This window comes from Neopelma chrysocephalum, unplaced genomic scaffold (genome assembly GCF_003984885.1).
Source record: "Neopelma chrysocephalum unplaced genomic scaffold, ASM398488v2 Primary Assembly neopelma1_133, whole genome shotgun sequence".
NCBI lineage: Eukaryota > Metazoa > Chordata > Aves > Passeriformes > Pipridae > Neopelma > Neopelma chrysocephalum.
This window is the reverse complement of record NW_020897795.1, coordinates 1,191,184-1,216,630: the sequence shown is the minus strand read 5'-3', so window position 1 is coordinate 1,216,630 and position 25,447 is coordinate 1,191,184. Positions and strand designations below refer to the sequence as shown.

Genomic DNA, 25,447 nt, shown 5'->3' with positions numbered 1-25,447 from the left:
GGACAGAAGAACATGCTGCTTTTGCCAGGATCTTGTGCCTGCACAGGATCACTGGAGACTTTACACGGCGGCTTACTGGCAGTGAGCCAGCTGGAAAGGGCCAGCTGGAGAGGCAAGCCTGGTAGCCTGACAGCAGAACCCCAGTGCAGAAATATGAAGGGAAAAAAACACATGTCCAATATCAGAGCTCTGCTGTTCTGCCCCTCTCACACTTTCCTGAGACATTTGGCCTGTTGATACTCTTATTCCTGTGGCTAAGAGCCATCAAAGACTTTGAACTTCCATGGAAACCACTATGACCCGATGAGTCTTTGGCATTCAGAAGGGCAAAATCCTACCACTGAAAGTGACATGGGTCAGAAAATCTTGGATACAGTCTGATCTATCTGAATTTATATATAATATTTATTTTTATTTATAGCTATTTATATATAATTAAAGACTACTGGAGGACAAAATGTGACAAGAACAGCAGGCAGCAGGGAAAAAAACCCAATCAAACAAATAACGAAACCACAAACAGAAATGTGAATCACACCTAAAAGTGAGGGGAAGCATCTCACACCAAAAACAGTGGCCAGAGAGACCTATGTACCTATGCATCACGTGTTTCCACAACTATCATGCACATCCTCCACAAATATAGGTGTCTTCAGCAGCTGGCAGCATGCTGAAGAGGAGAGGTGTAACACTCGATACCTGCTTTGCCAACTGAGTTGTTTTTGGACAGACACACCAGATGTGGATGTACCTGCACATTTAGTACTTGCACACAGTGACTGCTTCTGTGCTAGTGAGCCACCACATTCACAAACAGCAAGTCATACGTGGAACTGGACATTCATGTTCAACTGGACATGTCAGACATCTCCAGCTTCATTGTCACTGCAGGTGTTAGTATCTAACTCCATTTTTGTTCTGGTATTTGTTTATTTACCCTCTCAGGCTTAATTTATTCAGATTTAATTTTCATACAGATGCAGCAGACGCAGGATCCTGAGCTCATAGCAACACTTGTCTGCCAGGCTTTACAACAACCCAAAGACATGCCTAACTTGTGTTGTCTCAGATCTATTGCTTAGGGAAAAAAAAAAGAAAAAAAGAAAAAAAGAAAAAAATACCCTAACTATGTTTAAACTTTTATCCTCCAGGCTCTTTGAGTTTCAAAATATCACCTGAAGTCCAAGGATAGTGCAGGCTTGCCAGTTGGATGCAGCATGGAGAATGGAACTAATTCCTACCAATACTTTCCTGGTTTATTACACAACAAGCAAGTGCTTTTCACAGTGCTGACCTCCTGCTGGAGCCAAGAAGCTCAGCTAGTTCAATGAGAACTGTTGCAACACAGCTTCTTTTGTAGTTGACAAGTAGATACAGACTCTCAGGAGTGAAATCCCCTTTCACTACTTCTTTCTCACATGTGCTAGAAGGATGGTTTTGCTAATAGTAAAAGGGAAAAAAGTATATTCATTAAACTCCCATTTTGAACAACTAGTACTTGTACAGAGTCTTGTAAGCTTCCAAACCATGGAACTTTGAATCACTGTTCAGTCTTTCTTCATGAATAAGCACAAGAAATCCCCTTTCTCTTCCTGAAATGCAAACTCTGCCACAAACAAGCCACAGCATTCCTTCCCTAGCATTATTTCCCTATCTTCCTACAGCAGACAGAGACTAATCCTAAAGAATATGTGCAGCAGAGGATTAACAAAAACATCTACTTTTCTATGATACAACAATAACAGATTTTTCCAGGTGAAAACAGAAAACATGCCATGACTGAAAATTCCCAACAGTGATCAATATCAACAACTAAATTAATATTAGCTGTAAAGAAAGCCACAAATTACAACCAACTGCATCTCCTGAGTGAAGCCTGACTAAAGGGAAACACCTACAACATGAACCTGGATGCCTTTGCTAATGAGTAATGAGAGGTATTAAATTACAGGCTGCCACAGGAACTTCCCCTGAAAAAGCCCAGCTTTTAGAGAAGGTGGAGACAAGGTTACACAACAAGCAACTAACTATGGAGAAACCAACAGAACCCTCTCAGTAACTCAGGAATACTCCAAACTGATCCTGAAATATGCTCTGTATTTTCACTATTACTTAGTGAGCCACAATTCGTAAAACTGTGGCCATACTTAATGAACAGTTCGACACTATTGACATCGGAGCCATTACCACTGTCTTTGCTTCTCATAATAGATTGCCCTCTTAGTGAGTTTTCATATTTCTCATTAAATTTATTATATTAAACCCTATGCCCACCTACAGGTGTGAGCACTGAATCTGATCTCTGTCTGGAATGCATTGTAGCTATCTGTACAGTTTGTTTCAGGCCCTTGCAGTCCTCAGACCGCATTATCTGGGAGTTACTTGGCCTACAAGTATCTAGGGAAAAAGAAAAAAAAAAAAGTTACATTTAACTGAGGTTTCAAACTTCAGGAAAAAGTTTCTTCTAGCAAACATTGCAGTAATTTCTCATCAAGGGGAAGGTGGGAGGGAGGGTGGTGGCTCCATTACTGTTTCTCAGTTACAGCAATTAAGAAAAAATAATTAACATTAGAGTATAGATTATTTACCCCAGCATAACAGAAGGCCTGGGGTAACCTGGTCTGAATTTCACAGAAAGGTAAAATCTTTGAGCCAGTTGTGAACACCAATCGAATTTTGGCTGAGCATTCCAGATGTCATTAAATACAGAAATGAACTCTGCAGGTATTTATTGATTAACAACTGTGATGCATGGCAGATCATTTCTACTCTTGTGCTACTTCATTAGGTATCCATTTTTATTCCTACAACATAACCAATGATGACTCATTTTTCAAGATTTCATTGTATACGGAACTTTAGTGCCAAGTGTGTCTGCAAAGAAATGGCCTAGATGTATCTGTCTACATTCTACCATAAACATAACAGGGAAAAGAAGATCAAGCCACATAAATGTTTCTACATTAATCTGTTCCATGTCATCATTTTCTTATTTTTCCCCACAGTCCAATTTTTGAAATTCTATTTTTAGTCTATCAGAATTTGATCCTTTTCCATGGTCAGAAAGGAAAGGTTGGTCACAGCTAAGATTTGGTAATGTTTTCCTAATCACAGAATCTGTGGGGGAAGAAAAGTATGCAAATGTATTTTATTACTCTGCATTCAACATCTAACTCCAAAGAGCAAAAGAGGAGAGAGTTCCCTCTTACATGTGTATCTACAAATTAAAAAAGAGATCATGATATTTGAGCAATCTCCAGCTAAGCAACTTCCAACATGGTGCACCAGGTTACAGCTGACAAACTATACTTAAACTATGCCAAGATACAAAGGTTGCCCCTTTCTACAGAAAGCAACATTTAGTGGATTTGCTAGAAGATCTTTACAGGCTGCTGAATTGGCAACAGTATCAATTATATTTTCATTAAGTAAACACAGACTTACATTAGTGTTTTTGGCAAAACTGCATATCATGTTATATATCATTACACAATCTTTAAACCAACTGTTCATTTCAGTCACTTACAATAAAGACAACCTCAAAATTTGTTTCTTGGCTTCGGGTATCTCCATGTGCTGTGATGAAGGAAACTTAGAAACCAAAACCACAGTGAACCCTGCTGCCTATTCACTCTTAATGTTGCATCCCAGGTGTGCAAGTACTTCCCAAACTTATCACAGCCTCCTTGTTCCAGGAATTACCAGGAAAGGTTAAAACCTCATAACTTTCCCTTCTTTTTCTACTGCAGCTAGATCTGTACAGTCAGAGAAGTAAAACATCCACCAAACAAGTTCTTTCTTTTAATCCCCATATAAACCCATTTCCTCAAGGAATTTCACTGTCAAGCACCCTCATATTTCCTATCCATGTTCTTCTAAGGGTAAAGGGCTATCAGAATTGGGTCTTCATCAAATCCAACACAGACTTAAAACTCACTGGTGATGGAAACATGTCCCAGTCTGCACTGATTTTATTGTAAGCTATACACTAAATAATGCTGAGAAAGAGCGTAGATAAAAAGATGCATTCCAAAAAGCCAGGCTAACTGATGCTTAAGAGCAGCTGAACAATATAGCCCAGACACTTAAACTCATTTCTACTAGTACTTCAAACTTTCTTGATTATAATTGATTCCTTGCCCTTGAAGAACAAGAAAACAAGCCATTTAACAGTCTAGGCACTGAAACTGAGACTCCAGAGATGACAGCAGCATTTCACAACCCTCAAGCCCACCTCCTAATTAACTACAAGCATTGTGGTATGAAATCTGGTGCATTACTCTTGAATTTAAACATAAACATTTCTTTTGTCACAATGTCTGTTCACTAGTTATTCAACAGGGAGAGGAGGGTGGTGGTGTGCTTTGCAAAACCCTCCACTAAAGAAACTTCTAACACCTGCTAAAATAACAGACCCCTAGTTTACAACTAAATTTCTCCAAAACTTCTGTTTTCCTTAAACGTTTCGTCCTTCTTCGTTGTTTTTGATACTCAAACTGACAAATTATTCTGAAATGTCAGTCGGTGAGTAAAAAAACTTCCCATTACTATATACCATAAACCACAATTAATAAAATAATCAATTTACCCTAGTGAGCAGAGCAGTGCATTTATGGGATCTGCTTGCTCTGAAGATGACAACTTTTACCACCTGACCACAGACAAAGCCCATTCAATCTGGAAACTGGAGTGGAAAAAGCACCTTTTCTCCTATGATTCCAAGTTAAAGAAAAAAGGACAGAAAGGACCAGAGTTTGATGTCCTTAGTTAAAAAAAGAAAAAGAAGCCAAACTCACTGAATTTTAGCCCAGTAAAAACCAAACAGAACTGAAAATGGTAAAAGCATAAAAGCAATTAACTGTATGTAAATAAGTGTCATTATGATACAAAATACTTACTGCTCATGAACATCTTTGTAAGTTACACATTTGTGCTGCATTATCATCTAAATTACACTGTTAAACTACTAAACTCCCCTTTCTTATTCTGATAAGAGAACCCCTTCCTTATTCCAATACAAGGTAAGTGTTCAAAAACTCACACAAAGGAAGATGTTTGAGCTGATGAGCACAGCAAAGGAAGTGCAGATAGGTATCAGACAAACTGTGTGATTTAAAACAGGAAAATGGAATAAGTGTAGTGCTAAATTGTAAAGGCCCTTGAGTCCCAGCCTGTTCCCTCTTCATTTGAAGGCAGAATGGCTGATATAAATCAAAGTGATGTAAATTCGTGAATTTAAACAGGATTTAAACTATCAAGCAGGAAACCCTGATATGAATAAATCAGATTGAGGACATTTTTGGTTTTTCTAAGGAAGGGTCAATTCTTATTGGTTGGTACATATTAAAATATGTTACTTGGCAACTCCATTTGCCCTTTGTGTGAATACACAAACCACTCTGCATTAACACAGCAAAATACTGGCATTTAATTAATTCTAAAAATACCTTCAGCGCACCTGTTAAGAATGAAAGTTTATGAAACTGGGTTTCCTCTGTATTTAAAAATATTTAAAGATTAGTAGATACTTTGGCTTTCACCCTATGGGAAACAGAAATCTCCTCTGGCTGTCTTCACACTCAGTTTTCAGCCTTACATGAACTACTTGAATCAAGTAAACTGATGAAGACACCATGTCAGTGTGTCAGCACAGAAGACTTCCATTGTCTTGTTTAGAATTTTAGGACCCCCTTGTTCCAGAATACTTCCTAAATGTCAACCTTTGCTGGTTCAATTTCCTTTAAAACTTCAGTATAAATACGGTGTTCAGTTGCCTTTTTTTTTATGGTTGTATTATTCTAACAGGTGACATCAATTTAGGCATAAGCTATCCAATTTTCACATCTGATTTGTGTTTTGAAAATTAATTTCAAGTTTACTAACAGAGCTCATAAATCTGAATTAAGAACTGGGGAAAATTCTGTGTTTCAGGTGTTTTTTACCCACTCACATTTGGTGGTCAGTGTGTGTATGTGTTAAAAAAAAAGAAAAAAAATTTAAAAAATCAAATCACACTCCAAACTAGGGCCTGAGCAGAGAAATGGAAGTTAACACCACTGACAAATGACTCATGAAAAACTAACTGCAGCTGACAGATGAAAAAAAAAAGTCATCTTTATCCATCAGTTTAATCTGGTCAGTTTTGAATTATCTTCTTGGAACACAGACTGCAAGTAACCAGAGGAACAACAGCATAAGGTTGGATGGGGCTTTGAGCAACTTGGTCCAGCAGAAGGTTTCCCTGTCCATGGCAGAGGGGCTGGAAGTAGGTCCCTTTCAAACCATTCTATAGCCACTACAAAAACTGGGAGAGGAAGAGTGCTTTAAGGACCTGAGGGAAAGGAGCATTAGGATAAGAGATTCTAAATCTCTAGATCTTGTTTCACAATTTCTTGTCTTACTATTCTAATTCCTTCTAAGTAGGAGATTTACATGAAAATCCAGACAGAAATTGCACGGGAGGGGTAGTGATGCTGCTCTTAGTGTTTCTTCACTATGACAGGGACTGTGTTGTGGGAAACGTGAAAGAAACCTTCCAGAATGCTCTGTAGTGATCAACAGATATGGCTTAATTTTAGGCTCCCTGCATCCTTCTTCAGTTTGCAAAGAACAGCACCACTCACGTTTGCAGGAAAAAAAGGCAGCAGATTTTTCCTTTACCTAGTCTAATCTATTTTAATAAGTATGGTAGCATTTCTTCAGAGAAAGACACCAAGTAATTGCTACTATTATCAGCATAATCCACCTTGGGTTTATTCCTGCTGTCTTATTGAATTCTTCACTTACTGCCTCTGTCAACTTTCTGGGGCAGAAGCCGAGTGAACAGGGCATAGTATGGGGTGGTCAGTAATACACCCATATAAAAGTGCTCAAAGGCTACAGTGAACCTGCAAGCCTTTTTCACACACCAGTCCATGCCAAAATATGAAAAGCTATAGAAATAGTATGTTTGTTTTAAAGCTATTGTTAAATCCTTCTCCGGCTTCACAAAGTGAGCAAGAGAGACTGCACAAAGCCCACTGGAAGAAATGACTACAGAAAATTATTAAATTAAAAAACAAAATGAAAATCAGAATGTGCAAAGGGGAATATGAAAGGGACATATATTTTGTACAGTATCTTTTTGAAAGCATTTGCTCCTCTACCACAAAACCATTCACCCAACAATTGAATTTTAGACCCAGAAGGAAATACTAGTACCTCGGCATTGCTTTGATTTAATAAATTACGTTTTAACACCTGAAGCAGACCTCAGTTGGATGGTCACCAACAGCATCTATAAGTTTACAAAATGATAATTTAAAAAAAGGAGAACATTCAACAATTAACGCCAAGTCAAAAAAGTTACGCATTGCCAATCATCTTAGAAAGGTTCTGTAGAAACACGCTTTTAAAGGCAAGGCAGTTCCAATTAAAACCATCACACTCTTAGCACAAGGTAAAGTCGAAGCTGCCTGGGACTGAGTGCCTGCAGGCTTTGTGGGGCCATTTGGAGCTCCACTCCACACACCTGCTGTGGGACAGAGCCTCTGTTCCCTCACACACCACACTGGGCAGCAGCTGGACTCCCCTTGCTGTGGTTCCCCTCACACAACTGCATCAATGGCAGTGACTGGACACGAAGAGAAGAGGTCCAGGCTAAAATTGAGTAGATCTGACCAGTGGCCACCAGAAGGGGCATTTCCATAGCTGTGAACACTCCTGCAGCTTCATGGGACTCCCCACCAGAATAACCTCGCGGCTGTTCTTCATTTCCTTCAGCTTTAAGAAAAGTTCCTACCCTTTCTCTTGTCCAACCCAATTCCCAGCAGTGAGAAGGGATTGAATAAATATGCAAGCTGTAGAACAAAAAGGGCTGATACAAAACCTTCCTTCAAATTAAAATTACTTCCCTTAACATAAGCCCCATCTCTTGCTTGTCCTGCTGGCCAGCACATCACACCATGACTAACAGAGAGCACATATCTCCTCCCTCCTAAGCCTCCTCTTCACCAGAGCCTGGACAGCTGGCTATTTTTGTCCCAGGGATAGCGTGTGAGCTCAGAGCTTATTACCCGGGGTTTCCCCCTGCACACAGGAGTAATGCCTGGGATTTTTTTTTTTCTTTTTTAATCGTGGCAATGGGCTCCAGATATTGCACAGCTTATAACATCTTACACTTTGTGAGAAATTTAAGTACATTTATGTACTTCCCTTAACTTGTATTTTAAGAATAGACTTTATTCCAGCATTTATAATCGGTTCATTTAATTCTTTAAGGTACTCAATATACTTACTTATATGAATGTATTAAACCAGTAAGTGCCTTTGATATTAAATATGGAAGAAAGCCACTTTTTGATGCTCGTTTGTCCTCCAGAAAAAAACCCCAAAACTCTGAAATCACACAAGTAAGTGGATCAACCTACAGCTTAGCACATAATGTTCAGGGACCAGGGAGATTCTGCCTCTCCACAATATCTTCCTCTAGCTTGACTAGCAAACCAGGGCACTCAGATGGATCCAACAGGACAACAGGGAACAAGCCAGCAGCATGGCCTTATTCCTTTTTACCTTGTGCTGCTGTGGCATGAAGAGGCAGAGGAATGCCCTTTTCCCAGTGCTTCCTCATTTGTTGGACTAACACAGACAGGTGTTACTATTCCAAAAATACAGAGCCAGCATCACCTTGAGAACAGGCACTGAAATGAAAATGCCTGCTACTTTTGCCCATCAGGGTCTCTGGGCTGTGTGGAATTAGCCCTTCCAAGTCAGTGGCTATTTGCTACTAAAATTCAAGATGCATATTTTTGTGGTTGTCCGCAAGAAAACCTGCAGCCTTCATTACTGTGTGGGTCAGAATATATTTCTTCTGACATCACACCGAATGAAAATAGCTTCATATAATACTGCTGGGAAAGATATTGCCACTTCTCCATTCCCACACATTCTGCTCAATGAGATGTCTAGATTACAATCCAATTTTCACAAAAGCATTGGTCTACACCTCACAGAAGTTTCACCCAGAAAGAATAAAGCCAACACTAAACAAAATTTTAAATATGGCCCAGTTCTGAAACTTCTTCAGAACAGACATTATTGAGATAAATCCACATGCCAGTAACAGCAGGTACAGAACTGAAGCAGCCAGTAAAACCCTGCTGCAGAAACAGAGAGAGTTTTGTTGTGGGTTTTTACCCACACACACTTCCCTTGGAGGAATTAAACTAACTTAGCAGTGCCAGGATGAAAGGCCTTTGCAGAAAAATGATTTTGGAGGAAATGAAGACTTTTTCCAATCACATAATTTTCTTGAAGTGTCAGAGCCCTCCAATTCTTCAAACTTCCACCTTACAAACGGAAATTAAAAGTATGGTCCCAGTTGTCAAAACACACATTCACCATAAATAAATCCATTACTCATTGCAAGGTTCTCTCTATAAGAATTATACTGTCTTATGAGCAATTTCAGCATGAGGCTACTGAACTGCAAAGGGGAGCTGTATGGATCTTCCCTGATACTTAAAAAACTAATGCAACATCCTTGCTACAACAAATTATATCCTCAGAGCAACGTGACATATTTGTTATTACAGAGAACTTGTGAAAGTATGTTTTCTTAATAAAAACTGAACCATCAGTGGACATCATCTATGCTGAACAAAACCAATCATACAGTGACTGCACTTAAATATACACACACTTATATGAAATGTAGTATAGGTTTACTCTGAGGAATTAGAAATATAGTATTTATGTGCTTTTATGGCAATTATACCATTCAGATAAATAACGATCACAAACAGCAAGAATTATGAAGATTTGTGTCTCTTCCCCTTGAAGGACTGACACAGGCCCCTGCAAAAAAAAAAAAAAAAAAAAGAAAAGGTCTGTTTTACCCTCATAAACCCTTTATCTTCTTCCTTTCAGTCAGAGCCCAGCCAACGCACATTAACCATCATTTGAAACCAGTATCTCTTAAACTGGTAAAAATATCTTGCATTTGACATAGGGCTTTTAATGTCTGTATTAGTTTTCAATAGCTTATAACTTGTAGATCCTTGGCTTTCAGGCATGGGGGGGTGTGGTGGGGCTGTTTCTGGCAGAGATGCAAAAATTTCCGAAAATTTCCCATACACAAATTGTTTTTCTTAACTGTGAGAAATGACATCTCTGGATTTCTAAATTCTAGAGTTTAGAAATAAAACCTATATATAGGGAATATTGAAGAACAGGGCCAGAAAGCGCTGACACATGACAGAAAAAAAGTTATGAATAAAATCATCTATATAAATGGCTCAACTATAAGCAATGAGTTGGGGATTTCTGGAGTTTCTTTTTTTACTCATGCAGTTTGCCAAAACTCAGTTAATTACAAGAATTAGTATAGTTCTTTATGCAAGTATTAGGTTCTGCCTGTCAGCAGTAACTTTCTAAGATATACCCCCAAATTTGCTCTAAATATCACTAATAAGGTTCAACTTCTGTCTCCACAGATATCTTTCACTTTGTTTCTTTTCTTACATGTTCTGTGTCTCAAAGATGAACTCAGTGAAGTTAAATGAGCCTTTAATACCTCATTATACAAACAATCTCTTCACAGCATAACAAAGAATAAGAGATTGATGTATATTGATATTTACAGAACAACAAAAGGAACAGAAGCAACACAAAAACACAGCTGTGAATAACAAGAGAGGGAAATAAGCACACTATTACTTAATATTACCAAAATACAGAGACCTTCCATTCAGTTCTACAATCCTAGGAGAAAGGGTCTCTTTCATGAGGTAGTCTACATACTAGGTGTGAAACTGGTTGGATTTTCCTGTGCTCTCACAACACCAATTGTCTGTATTAGTCTTTGTCTTTACCTCAAGGCCAAACTTCTTGTGATGAAGGCAAGTCCAATTACCTAAACTGAGTACAGATACTTCTTGGACAGGTAAAACATTGTGCTGAAAATATGACATATGTCCTTCTGCCAACTTCCTCAAATCAGAGGGCAACTCTATGACATAAAGATCCTTACTGAAATTTCAGTATTATGAGTGATAATTAATTGCGGAACACTGTCATCTCAGTGTTACGACTGAAACATGAAATATTGCAGATAAAAGTTCTGTCAACTTCACAATCAATTTAAGCCTGCAAGAGGCACACTTTTGGATCATACCAATCCTATTGTCTTAAGAACTCTTCAGAGTGCTTTGCATTCTTATAGAATTTTTTTTTTGCCTGAGACATTAATGGCCCAAGTAGGTCTGATGAAACTCTGCATTAATATTCAAGCTCACCTGTTCCAGAGGATGCAAATCACCCCAACAATCTAAAGCACCAACTACCCCCTTCACACACTAAGTCACAGATAGGATTGCTTGGCCAATAAGAGGACACAACTATGGCTTATTGCACTATCCAATCTGTAAATCTTCCAGAAACCCTGGCTGTTTGGTGGTGCAGTTTGACCTCAAGGGCAGAAGCTTATTCCCTCCCTTCCAAAAATATGAGACACTACTACCCAAGGGAAAGGAAATCTCCCAGAGCTGTTAAGTAACACAGGACCTTCAGTGCACTCCTCAGCATTTCTCTATCCATCAGAAAACAGGAACACAGCCAGCCACTAAACCACTGTGCCTAAACCACCTAAAATACTTTTTACTTGTTTCACTAGTTTGAGAAATATGCATTGCCTTCTACCTGCCACAGCAGTTGCTTTTTGTGAACAGATTTGTATTAGCAATGAATTCATACATAGAGGGGGAAAAAAGTATTGAAATGTATCGTGTTAGCAAAACAAAACTAATCCATCAGGAGAAAAATCCCATGCCACTTACTTAACCAACTTCAGAAATGTGTAAATAGGATTTACACATAAAGGACTTACAATACACACGTGTCCATTAGTAACATGGAAGAGGGTCACCTGGGCAATGGTTTTCACATGAACTGCTGCAGTCTGTTGGTGACTTGCAAGGAATATGAAACAGGTAAATAAGAAAAGCAAGTCTGCTGTCCAGGGGCTCACATTTGCTGAATGATTGCCATATATATTCATTATCTGTGTCACTAGCAAGTGTTCAGAATTCCTCAAATCTGACCAAAATATACAAACAAAAGTCACCACCTAGCTTAACAATTGTGCAGAAAATCCATTGGCATAACACACTATAATACTTTGATGGACATAAGGTCTGGAAACTCTAAACCAACTCATTTGCCTGATATTTGCAGCTAACCACGACTATGGCCCTGTTAAACACCCCAGCACCAAGCTCTGGCTGCCCAAGGTAGCAAAAGCTGAGTTCATTAGAGGTACCTATGCTCTCACTGACTAGCTGTGGACAGCTCTTTGTAAAGCCCAAGTACACAGCCAGAGGCAAAGTTCTGCTCTCCAGCCTGATTCAACAAACCCAACACCCTCTTATGTATTTCTGTCCTTCCATTACAGCTGATGTCTGCTTTGCTCTACTCTGTCTGGATTCCATCCATCTCCTGACCCACACTTTCTTCCTGTCCTTCAATCTGCTTCCTCAGGTCTCTGCCTTTCTGATGCAGCACCGTCTTGTTTCTCCTTCCAAACCACAAAACCAGCAAACCAAAACACCTCCAAGAATACCAAAGAGCAACTCACCCCACAAACCTCCCAACTAATCAAACCAAGGGCAAAAGGCAAGAAAAATATCCTACCCAAAGTGAATTATTGCAAAAAAAAATCTATCAATATCTATTATAAAATTAACATGGATCTTGTCCAGTAAAAAAAATATTATGTTTGCTATCACATTGATAGAAGTTTTACACAACTGTAGGCATTTAGTTTCCTCCCTCCACATGAAAGAAATCTAATCCTCAGCTTAAATACTGAATCTTAAAACATATAAGAACAATATATTTGTAAACAAAAAGCATCTCTGAATTATACAAAGTATTTTATGGGTCTGTTTATGCTACATTCCTTACAGAACCCTATGTATAGGACTCAATCATTGTTTTTCACTTACTGGCCTTGGTTATCAGTTATATTCCTGTATTTACAAATGTCTGAGAAGAGTCATATTGTAAAAGTGGGGGAAAAGTATGAGGTGAAGTACTTTGGTTAGAATTTGTTACTAATTCTACTGTTATTTGAGACAACCAGTACAATTTGCTCCTGCCATTACATTTATGGACAACCTAACCAGTCCAAATCTGTTCTGATAAACTCTTTATGTGACTTTATGAGAGATGTTCACCATGCGCTCACATCTGCAAGAGATAAGTCACAGATTTGGGAAGTAAATAATTTTTAAACCAGAAACAATGTCTTCTCCACTAGTGAAACTTGACATATGAAACTCACTGCATTAGAAATACCAATATTGCTAATACTGTTATCTACTTGTTGTGCTAACAGGTTGGATTCTAACAAGTGAGATAATTCTGAAATAAAACATCTGAGAAAGGAGAAAAAACATACAAAAAAAATTCCCCCCAAAAAGAAAAATCCAAAACAACAACAAAAAAAAATGCCAAACAAACAAGAAAATCCCACTGACCCTCCCCATCACTAACATATTTTAAAAATAATTAAATCACCTATGCTAATCAGCATTCCAAGTACAATTTAATAACTTACATCACCTTTACTAATTCTCATTTTACACAGGAAAGTTGGCAGAAGCTGCTCCATCTGTGATTTTTTCCCCCCCGGATTATTTGAATAACAATTATCATCATATTGCCCAGATATAGATTCAAAGAGAAGGAAAATAAAACTGTCCAAGTGTCTGTCTTGGACACAGTCCCTCATTTGAGTGTTACCTCAAGGCCCATATGCAAGTCAAGGCATCACACTCCATGAATGGTGATGACTATTTACATGGGCCTTTCCTAATTATTTAACCTGATTCACTGTTCTACGTGGAATTAAAATGAGCATAAACCTATTGAGTAGCCTGAAAAAAAGAAATGCAATTACCATACTGTAAAGATCAAGCAAAACCACATTCTTCCTTCTTTTATCATGAGAAACATAAAGTTTATTACTTTTCAGAAGGAAATTAGCAAACAAAAGAAACATTGCTTTTTTTTTGTTTCCCCTCACAGGAAGGACAGTGGTCATTTACCTGATAGAAGTCCACACTGTGGCCAGTATGATGTCTTCTTTGGACTATATTGGGGTGAAAAGATATTCTCCTCAGCATTCTTTACACTTTGGATCATCACCTCACCCTTAGGAGTAACTATATCACTATTCCTGAAGACACTTGCAATAATGCTCTGTCTGGTGTTCCATAACTGCTTAAGTATTTCACTCCCAAATTCACTACAGCAACGCACCACAACTACCAGGCTTTCAACTGGCAGCTAAGCAGAGAACCACCACAGGACAAGGGCATAGGGGAGGGCAGAGCTTCTTTCACAACTTTGCTGACATAGAATCATTTAGCTAGAAAAGACCCTTAGGGTCATCAAGTCCAAATGTTGACCCAGAACTGCCAAATCCACCACTAAACCATGTCCTTAAGTACCACATCTCCATGTCTGCTAAATACCTCAAGGGATGGCAATTCCAACACTTCCCTGGGCAGAATTGTAAAGGACAGCACCTGCAAAATTCCAGGAGATATTTTGAATCGTTGATCACTTTGATTATAAGAGCTACTGCAGTTTAAAGCAAACTACATGGGATCTTCTGCCTCTCCTTTCCTTTAGTCCCTCTTCCCTAGTACCACACCACGTACCTTCACCTTTCACCAAGAAATAAACATTGTTTTTCTCCTGGGCAGCTAATTTTCCTCCTATGTTAGTACCACAGACAGACTCATAGGCACCAGCGTAGGTCTAGGACTGCAGCATGGAGACCACCCCATTTAATGGCAACAAACCCTTCACTTGCCTCAGCTGCCACATCTCATTAACCCTAAGGCAGTAACAGGTGAAGAGATCCTAAAGTAGTTAACTAGTAGGTTTTACAGAGACAGCAATGGTTTTCAGAACCTGCATAATACAGTTTTTGTGTTGTATGCAGTGTGCCGTGAAAATGCCGATGTTTTGTTTGGATAAACTTAAAAGACAGGTAAACATAATGTGTTCTTACCAATAGCTTTAAACAGCATGAAATAAGTCAAAAGAGAATAAGAGACAAAATTGCCATCCCTGAGGTATCACTTTTTCAAGGTGCTTTCTATTCTGACCGAAAATTAAAACCACAAATTACTGTGTTTCTTGTATTCAAATATCTATAGCAACTATAAAGAAATATAGTGTATGCCAACTTCTCAGAACCCCTCTCTGGCTGTAACTAGACTGCCACACACTTTACCACAGTGATAGGTGAAGAAGAGGTGAAACTTTCAATGTCACCAGTCAAAATCAATTTTGGGTTTTTTTTATTCTACATGCACAGTTCTCCATTATCCCTTCTCACTGCTGGCATTTTCCACAACAAAAATGTTACTGAGAAGGGTGGTAAACCTTAGTGTGACCATAAAGTTTTTTGGTTTGTTTTGTTGTAAATGAAATGGAGGAGAGAAAATAAATGGGGGGGAGGGGGTGTTTAATTGTTTTTCATGATGCAGAAAGTATAATAAAATGGGTTAGAAAAAATAAGCCCCAGTCAAATCCCATGGGGTGAAAAAAAACGTAAAGCCAAATTCTCTCAGGTGAATTTTCAAAACTGCAGCAATCCAGCCTTTAAATCTTTCAGTCTGCAAACTACCTAGCACAAATTAGAAGAAAAGAAAAAAAGATAGCACTGCAACCTCAGCATGGTATCTCTGCTTTTACTAGAATGCAAAGACTGCAAGCTCAGCCCAGAGATGTGCAGTAATAGTAGGACCTACAGATTATTTTGAACCAATACTTCATATCCAGCCATGCCCGAGTGCCTCAGCCAGTTTGGAGCTCAAACAATGTGGCCACCATTCAGTTCCAGAAGTTTACAGTCTTCTGCATGAGTCCACTAAAGCCTTCAAAGCTCCATTACCTGCTTCGATGACAACTAAAAACATGTCTAACGAATAGCAAAGCTGCTTACAAAAAGCATCATTAAAAATCTGTTATTTAATGTCAGTAGCAGTTTTCCCTATGCTGCCTCAGTTACGCACTGGAATGCAATCCAGGGAAATCAGAACAACAGCCACCAGCTTCAGAGACAAAAAGGAATAGCAGCAAAGATCACAGCTGACTATCACGTAACTATGTCTTTAGCAGTCTAAAGGCACCTGGTGCCAGCTAAGGCAACCGTATTTAAAGTCATTTTTGAAAATATTAGACTCTGAAACACAATATTTGGCACAAACAGAAGTGGTAGGAAGTGCAAGGGTTTCTCTTTTGGTATAGCACTGGTCTATTCTCCTCAATTTAAGGAATTATCTTTAATTATTAAAAAACTCCCATACTTTCCAGAACTCTTCCAGGATCTCATTTGCCATAGACACCTCCCTTCCTCCTGTAGATTAAACACAATGCAGAAGTGCCAAAACATCGTGGAAGATTAGATATGAGCTAAAGGAAAGAGAAAGAGGAGGAAAATATAGAAAATGGGTGTGTATCAGTGGTTCTCAAACTTATTGAACTACGACATCCCCTTTCACCATCAAAACTGATCATGAATTCTTTCACCTTGTCTTGGACAGCAGTTTAAAAACCAGTGTATAAGTATATGTATGGTTTATACAAACACATATACATAGGCATATTGGCTTCTTGTTGTGACACTGCCCAGGATCAGAGCAAGGTTAAGAACCAATTCTCTGCTCTCTTCCCAGGTGCACAATATCCAAGGACTTTCTGAATTGGCCTGAAATTTTCACAAGCATCATGAAGATGATGCAGAAAAGCTACACCTTCACTACAGCACAGAACAGCTGTTCCTCTGAATCTGAAGACCAGAGGAAAGTGAAGTTGTTTTATTAAACCTGAAATGCTCCTGTATGGCACATAGTGAAATTAATGTGGGGAGAAGACTGAAGTGTGAGGAAGGGGGGAGGGGAAGAGGCACAGCCCAGCAGCACCACCTTCCATCAGTGAAAACACAACTCCACCAAGGCTTCAGTTGATGAGAGCTGAGAACTTATAGAACACTACAGAGCCCTATATAAAAACTCCACAGAAAGTGATAAAAAGCAAGAAAAGGAAAAAAAAAAAAAAGAAAATCCTTGAGCTTGTGATCTTTCTGTTTATTAGCTTAGCTATTCTGAAAGTCATAAATTCAAACCTCCTTCCTACTTTGTGTATGCTGTGGTTGTGCAGAACTGACAGCAAGCAAACAGCAATAGATCATCTGTGCTACCAACAGCACTGCAGCACCAGCTTCAGCAGCTTCACAGACATATAAAATGCAAAGTTCCTATGGGTGGACACACTTCTCTCTTCTCTCAGGTCGACTAAAGTGTTCTTATCTCCTCGCCAATTTTAACGGTATGTGGTGGCAAACAAAATCAATATGAAAGAGGGAAGTCTTGAAAGAAGGCAGTTCAACCCCTTCCTGTAAGCACAGAATTTCAGCAGCTGCAATCTTATTAACTACTGCAAGTTTAAAAAGACATTTTCTCTTAATCCCTATGAAACTGGGTTTCAAGTATTCAAAAAGCAAACACGAGCCTTTGGTGGTGACTTTTGAGCTACAAACATTGTGAAACTAAAGTGTGTGAGGGGGAAGCAAAAGAGCAATCAAAGTTATATGATTTTGTGATTCATCAGCTCAGACGAACTAGGAAAATAAATATTTCAAACTCTTAAGGGTCCCAAATTCTCACTGAATGTACAAGTATGTTGCTTATCTGAACAGCCTGTGAGATCCCAGGCTGGAAAACTGACTACAGGTCCATAACTTCAGTCAGACATTGTACCTCACATTTCAACTCACAAAACAACACACTTGAAGGATTCCAGTCAGCAGTTACTGGCTGTCAGACCTGTCCTTAAACCTCTGCTAATCCAAGCACATCTCACATGAATTATACATATGCAACCAAATGTCATATACGAGCAAGTGTTTAAGTAAAAATGAACTCTGTATCCTTTGCTACACACAGCCTTCCCTGTTTCAGTGTCTGTGCTCAGCAACAGAATCATGTACACCAGGTGTAACTTAGCTGAGGTTCAATGTAGGCTACCAGGTGAGCATGTTTGAACTAATAGGTCCCAGACGTTTATCCTGGGATAAGGGTGAAGTTTCACAAGAGGATTTAGATGTTGTAAGACTGTGCTGCCCACGGGAGGGACAGTCAAACAAATGATGGATCTGATCCAGCCAAAAACTAACCCAGAAGAAAAGGAAGTAGTGTGTCTGCCCTTCCTACCTGCTTGGAGAACCAGCTGACAGTGGGGGTACATGAGCAAGGGCCACCCTTAGCAAAGGCAGGCAGAAAACCTGACCCCTGACAGGAACATGAAAAACAAGACTTCCTCAGTGGTGCAGCTCAGGTTTACACCAGCTGGAGCCACTTGTGAAGCCTTAAGCTTTAGGTCAAGTTACTGTAAATTGAGGTTAATCCAAATGCAACCAATTGTCCTAACACAATCGCATATTAATATTTTTGGCTCTGCATTAGCAGAATGATTTTTGGGTGTATTCCAGCAAAAGTTGTTCTTCCTGAACTTGACACTGCCTAGAACTTCACTGCAGTGAAGCAAATAGATGCTATTTGGTCAATGTAAACCTTAGATTTCACTATGACTGGCTACCCTATGTCAAAACATAACTTGCCCTGCTCCAGCTACAGCTCATAATAACACAACCCACTATCTTTTAAAGGGACACACTTTCTATCAGAGCATATAAAGGTCATCAGAGGCTAGCAGTGCTTGAAGTGAAGACTCTTCATTCCTTTCAGTTTGCTAAACTGAAACCTATTGTGCTGACTAGCTGCAAAAGGAGGTCAGCACAAAAACTCCTTGTCCTAAAGGACAGTAATCACACAGGAGCATCAAGCGTGAGTTGGTATGAAAAGGAGAAGAAAAATGGGAGAGGCTGTGGAGTAAGAAAGACATAGAGATCCACCCTTATAGGAAGAGGAAAATAAAAAGGGTTACACAATGATTCCTTCTATGATGCTTATGAAAGAGAAGGAGCATTGCTGGCCTGGGATTTAATTCTGGTATCATCCCAGTTCTGCATTTACTACTGACTTTACCTCAGTGTGAGCAAGATCAGACATAGCTTATTAACTAAAGAGATGCTTAATCCTACTTAGTCATCAGGCGTGAGTAAGGGCTACAGTATTTGACCTCTTGTGGAAAATAAAACAAAACATCTAAAAAAATCATCTTTATTTTTCATTTTTGCAATGCCAGAGAAATAAACTATATACACCATAGTGTAACTGATGAACTCCTAAGCACCTATAAAGTAAGTTAAATAGCAATATTACATGAGAAAGAACACAATAAATGTGCACAGGTTTATGAACATACACACAAGCACATATTAAATACAGCAGGTGTAAACTTTAAAAAACTACGCACAAGCCTGACAGCATTCTTCAGCACTCGATTTCATTACAGACATTATCCATGAATCACTAAGACAAATGAAAATGGTACACTTTTCACTCTGGACACCTTTTTCAACAAAAAGGGCAAAAAGGAGAGACTGAGGGGGAGGGAGGAACTACTTTTCTGTGGTGGAATATTTGCCAACAAGGAAGACGTATAACCAGATTTCTATAATTCTGGATATGTCATCCTGCCCTTGCACGGAGAAAGCTGAAAGGAGTGGCCTGCCCATCTCCCTCCCCTCAGGTAGAAGGGCAATGTGATCATTAACTTCCAGGAGGCAGAGCATTAGCCCAGAATGGGTAAAGAGCAGTACTGGAAAATACCGTACTTTCCAGCCATGTTTTCTGTAACTTTAAACTAATTCCGAACTGGCATAGTAGCTGGGAGCAGAAAAGATGATCTAATAGGTCATTTGACTTCTGTCACTAATTTCTCTGCTCTAAATAACATTTTACGCTTATGGTATTTAAAACTCAGTTTCCTGAGGACTGGTTTTAGGTTTAGAAATGGTCACTGTGACAGTAGCTATCAAACCTATAATGATGCTAAATAAAGCCTTTAAGGGCCTTAAAACAGGAAGAAGCAGCTCCAGCCCCTTTATACTTCATAAGAAAGCTCAGGAGCAAACAAATATGCATTAGAAGGTCAACGTGGTAATTATACGTGTAGTGTTTCACTGGACAAAAAATGCACAGTAAAAACAACAGTCACGGGGATAAGAAACAGAGGTGATATAACTTGCAATGTTTATCATACATTTGGCTACTGTATACTAAATATACATTATTTATTATTTATTCTAAATATAATGTATGTGTATACACACAGAATCTCTGAACTCCACACAATAGCACAGATACAGAATCAGAAGACTCTTGCACTGAAAGGAGGAAACAAGAAAGCAGATTAGCTCACAAAGAACCAAAGAATTGAAATGACGTGTTGATATTTCCTGGAACCAGTCTGAAGATGAGCAGCAGAGTTTTGGATGGACTGAAGATTTTCCCAATACTTCCTTTGAAAACCAGGCTGCTACAGCATTTTAATAATTCAACTGAAAAGCACAGAAAACAACTTTGGTTTTTGCCAGGTTGAACTGGGGTAGAAGGAAAGGTCCTCACAGACATTTATAAACAATTTTAATTCTTGTGCATGCCCCAATCAATGCATGGGAGCAAACTAGTTCTGCAACCCACTGTTCTCCTCAAGTAGAAAAGGCTGAAATAGTTATAAATCCAGCTGTATAAAAATTCAGCAAGTGAAAACTTGGTCTATAACAAGACACAAATTCAGGGTAGAACAGCAATTTATGAAATATATCCAAGCCTATGCTCCTACACCCCATGTTGAAAAAGACTTCCATTGACAACTGCCTGTTAGTTGACAGAGTGCTAAACAGTGGGAACTGCATAATCCCTTTCACGAACTCAGGGAGTGAGGGTGCAAACTGAGGGGGTGGCAGCAAGAAGCACTGTACAAACTGGATCACTTGTACTCCATCCAATGAAGAAAATCAGAGTGCATGCCTTTAAATAATCATCTTCTAGAGATGTTTTTTTTACCCAGCTTGCTGAAGGGCACTCAGCACGTGTGTCAGCTCCAGCTTCTGGGAGGGTTTGCTGGGTGACTGGCTGCCTGGATCCAGCACACATCTCCCCTCCCTTCTCAGCACCTCTCAGTTTGGAGAGGGAAGGACACACACAGACACACACACACAACTTCCTTTTGATTTTCCTTGATTAAAAAAAAAAAAAAGAATTAGGAAAAGTATTCCTTGCTATCCTCATTGCATTTGTTGTCATTTAATCCTGATAGCTTCATTTCCAAACCGTGTAGTTTATTAATTTGAGGGAAGAATTTAATAATGATTTTGCATTAAGAGTAAAGCAGTAGCAGATGCATATGACTGTTCCAGTTTACAGTTATCACTGTAAACCTCTCAACTGGAATTTACCAGAGAATAAAGACAGGGAGAAAATCCTGAAGTATAGTTTACTGTTTTCTCATGTGGGGGAGGAAAAAAAAAGTTAAATAAAGTCGAACTGTTTGTCAATAAAAATTATGATGCACAGAAAGAGTGAAACTCACCACGCTGTTATGATTGCTAGAAATTAATAAGTTTGGGGGTTTTCTTTTGATTTTACTATAAAAAAGCATAAATGCCTCAAAGAAACTACTTTTCAACTGGTTTAAGAGGAGCAATTTCTCAGGTTTAAAGCATTACTTTCTTGTGCCCATGGATGTTCCCCAATGCTCTTAGACATTAGTAAAAAATCATCATTAACCCTTTACAAGTGCAACAAAGCAGATGATGTTTTTAATTTTTTTTGGCAACATCTACCTTCTTAAAAAAAAATGGAAATAGATCTTTTTGTTTAATAAGGCAGCAGAATGTATCTTTTTAGGCATAGTGCACATCTAGTACATTTAAATAACATGAAGATCACAGCACAGGAATTCAGTTACCATGAATTTCATGGCAAACTACCCTTTAATAAGGCTACTCTTAGCTCTTCAAGTGTCCCAACCTCAGACAATCTAGCAACAGTGAGAGCCGAAACTGCATTTCCTCCTTTTGTTACTTTGTTTCCACAACTTTCACGTTGTAGCTTGGCTTTGTGTCTGTCCCACACCTTCAAGGGAAGGCCAGCAAACGAGCTGCCTGACTAAAAATCCTGACTCTAATGCTCCAGGGGTTTGTAAAGAAGGGGAAAGGACAACGCACCACTAGCTAGGGCCCAGAAGCTGCTCTGGAGCTGGATTGGGACACAGCGCACCACAACGCTGCCCTGCAGAGAAGTCATTCTGCGAATGTCTCCTGAGCCTCCAGCCTCTTTCCTGTATCTTGTGGAAATGAGATGGGATGGGAAAAGGCATTTGAGGACAGTTTGGCTGATGAAAAGACAGTCCCTGTTCGTGGGGTTTGGTGAGTGACTCGGTTACAGCCCCGGGAGTAAGTGCACGCCAAGGCGAAGAACCGTGGTGCGGCAGCACCGCGTTCGGGGTGTATTTAAAACCCTCGGTCCTGTGGAAAGGCGCCAGGAGGAAGAGAAACATGGTTGTGCCTCGCTGGCTAACATCAGGAAAGCAACAAGATGTCAGTGAGGTTGTTCTGCTTCCTGTTTGCGAAGCGCACACACAACACACACACACACACACACACATTCCGCCACCCCCGCCGCTTTGTGCGGCCCCTGCCCGCGCTCCCTCCCCCCCGCGCCCCGGTCCCGCTCCCTCCCTGTCCCGCTCCCCGCCTCGCCGGGAAGATGCGCCGGGCGGCGGGGGCTGCGCTCCCGAGGAGGCCGGGAGGGGAGGCGGGGGCAGCGCTCAGCGATGAGCTTTTGTTTGCCGCTGGCGAAGCGATCCCCACCTCCTGTATCCCCCCCCTCCGTAAGGAAGCCAGGCTGGGGGCAGGCAGAGCGCCCAGCAGGACGGCGCGGGGCAGCGGGAAGGGAGCTGCTCGCCGGGCGTCCCGCAGGGGAGGAGCTGCCCGGCGCTGCGGCCGGGGCTGGGCGGGCTCGGCGCGGCCCCGGAGAAACACTCGGCTCCCTCCTCTCGCATACGGGGCGGGAGGGGGGGGGCGAGAGGAAGGGCCGCCGCCGAGCCGGCCGCCTCCCCGCCGCTTTGTCCCTGAGACCCCCCCGGCGGAGGCCGGCGGCAGCTGCCGCCCCGCCGGACCCTCCTGCACGGCCGCGCCTCCCCGCGCAGCGGGGGAAGGCGAGAGGGAGGGACGTGCGAGGCTTGTAAACCACACGCTGCCATCGCACCTCCCTTCCTCCTCCCTCCCTCCCTCCCTCCTTTCCTCCCCGCCGCTCTCCGCCACCCATTGTGCGCCCGGCAGACGGCGGGGACCCAGCTGCCCCGTGCCCGCCCCCGAGCGCAGGGCACCCCCGCCCCGGCGCGGGGACACGTCAGGACACACACGCGTGTCCCCCGCAAGGCACAGCCGCCCGCCTGCCCCCGCCGGCCGGGACGAACACCACCAGCCCCCCACTTCCCCCCGCACCAGAACGACTGGCGGCCGCGACCTGCTATAAATAAGGCTCTGCCGGAGCGCGGGGCCCGGCTCCCCCCGCACCTCCTCTTATTATTCATCATCAGTGCAGCCTGGGAGTGGGAAACTCCGCTTCCTACTTGCCGCTACGCTCCTACCGGCTCAGCCCCCCCCCCCCTTCCCCCCCCCCACACGCCCCCGCCTCCGCTGCTTGCTAAGCTCCTTAAAACCCAAGGAAACTTTGGGAAGCGATTCAGCTCGCGTGGGGAGCCGGGTTGCTGCACGCCGGGGCAGCCCAGGCGAGAAACCTGCCCAACTTTTCCTCCTGCCGCCAGCCCAGCCCGCGGAGCCAACCTTCTGCCTTCCTCCGCGGCGGGATTTAAAAGGCGACCAGCCCCACGCGCGGAAAAGCTGTGGCGAAACACGCACGCACACATACACAAAACCCTCCCCCGGCTCTGGGCAGCCCGCGGCGCACGCCCGGCACTGCTCCTTCCCCCTTAAACCCAGGGTAGCTCCACCGTTCAGAAAGAGACGGGGGAAAAAGTTTGTCCGCTCCCCCCGCCCCAGCCCGTGCGAAGTTGCGAAGCGCTCCGAAAGCCCCCCGTCCCACCAGCGACCCTGTCACCGCCAAAGTTGAGCCGAGCCCCGTCCCCCTCTGAAAAGCCACGGGGGCGACCTCCAGCTCATCCCGGCGAGCGACGCGGAGCGGACAGCCACCCCTCCGCCCCCCCGGCCCGCATCCCCTTACCATGATCAGCGTGTGGTTCCTCTGCTCCGCCGTGGCGGACTCGGCATCTTGCTGCTGTTTGCTCTGGTGCTGCTGCTTGCTGCCGCCGCCGGTGCCCGTTTTCTTGGCCCTCTGCTCCAGGGTCCGCTGGTAGAGGCTCACCGTGTCCCTGCGCTCCAGCTCCAGCTGCTCCGCCTGGGCTTGCTGGTACCTGCTCTCGCAGTTGACATGGTGCCGCCGGCAGCCCTCGATGCGCTGCCTCAGCCGCTCCACCACCGTGCTGTGCTTGGGAATGCCGCTGCTATTAGCGTTATTGTTACCGGGAGCGGCGGCAGGAGGGCCGTGGGGAGTGCTCTTAACCCCGATGCCGGCCCCGCCGAGGCTGCTGTTCAGGTTATTGTTGATGCAGATACTGCTGCCATTCGCGGCGGCAGCGGGGGCTGCAAAATCCCCCATCCTCTTCCCCGTGCACACTATTTTGGAAGAACTTTTTATCCTACACTTCACACACGCACAGTCTCCTCTGGGGTCCTGATGGGATACTTTTTAGAGAACCGGGGAGGGGGGGGAAGGGGGCACCATCATGTATCAGGGAAACAGCGATCCCAAGCAAATGTTTCTCTTTCCCCCCAGCCAATCCCTCTCGAGAAGCTCCAAAACATTAAAAAGAGAGAGGGAAGGGGGCAGGGAAATAAAGAGAGAAGGTGCTAAAAGGTTATCACCAGCAACACAACCCACAAACACACACACACACACACAAAAAGCACAACAAACTAAGCAGCAGCAATTCGGGTTAGCAAACTCCAGGAGATATCAGACCATTTCCTTTCCTCCTCTTTCTTTTTTATAATCCATTATTTCAAAACAGATTCCGTGAGATTTCCGGAGATTTTGCCAAAAGCCTTCTCTCCCCATGTATAAGGAGAAACACACGCGCCCCTCCACATGCACACACATACACATGCACACCCGTTCACACGCACGTTCGCACACACACATCCAAGCACAGGCACACGCTGGGCACACACGGCACACTCACTCGCACTCCCCGGCATCAAAAGACAGGCACAGCCGCTTGCTTATTGTATTTTCCTTCTAGAAAAAAGTTTTGGTGTTTATGCCGCACCGTGTTCGCAAAGTACTTTGGCTGCTGAGTTGCATTTCAACAGGAACCTAAATAGCAAATCCTCGGGCTGGGGGAAGTAAGCACATGAACAATCCGGGCCGAGCTGGAGAGAGGAAAAAAAAAAAAAAAA

The 25,447-nt window shown here is 42.0% G+C and overlaps 1 protein-coding gene across 1 annotated transcript in view; it reads right to left on the bottom strand.

Moving 5' to 3' along the window:
• The window catches only part of MAML3 (mastermind like transcriptional coactivator 3), a 242,538-nt gene extending 217,108 nt beyond the window's left edge, over positions 1 to 25,430 (bottom strand). The window contains exon 1 of the mRNA XM_027698834.1: positions 24,213 to 25,430. Coding sequence (XP_027554635.1) covers positions 24,213 to 24,647 — 435 coding nt within the window. The 5' untranslated portion in view covers positions 24,648 to 25,430. The remainder of the gene's footprint in view (positions 1 to 24,212) is intronic.
• Between the last annotated feature and the right edge of the window lie 17 nt (positions 25,431 to 25,447).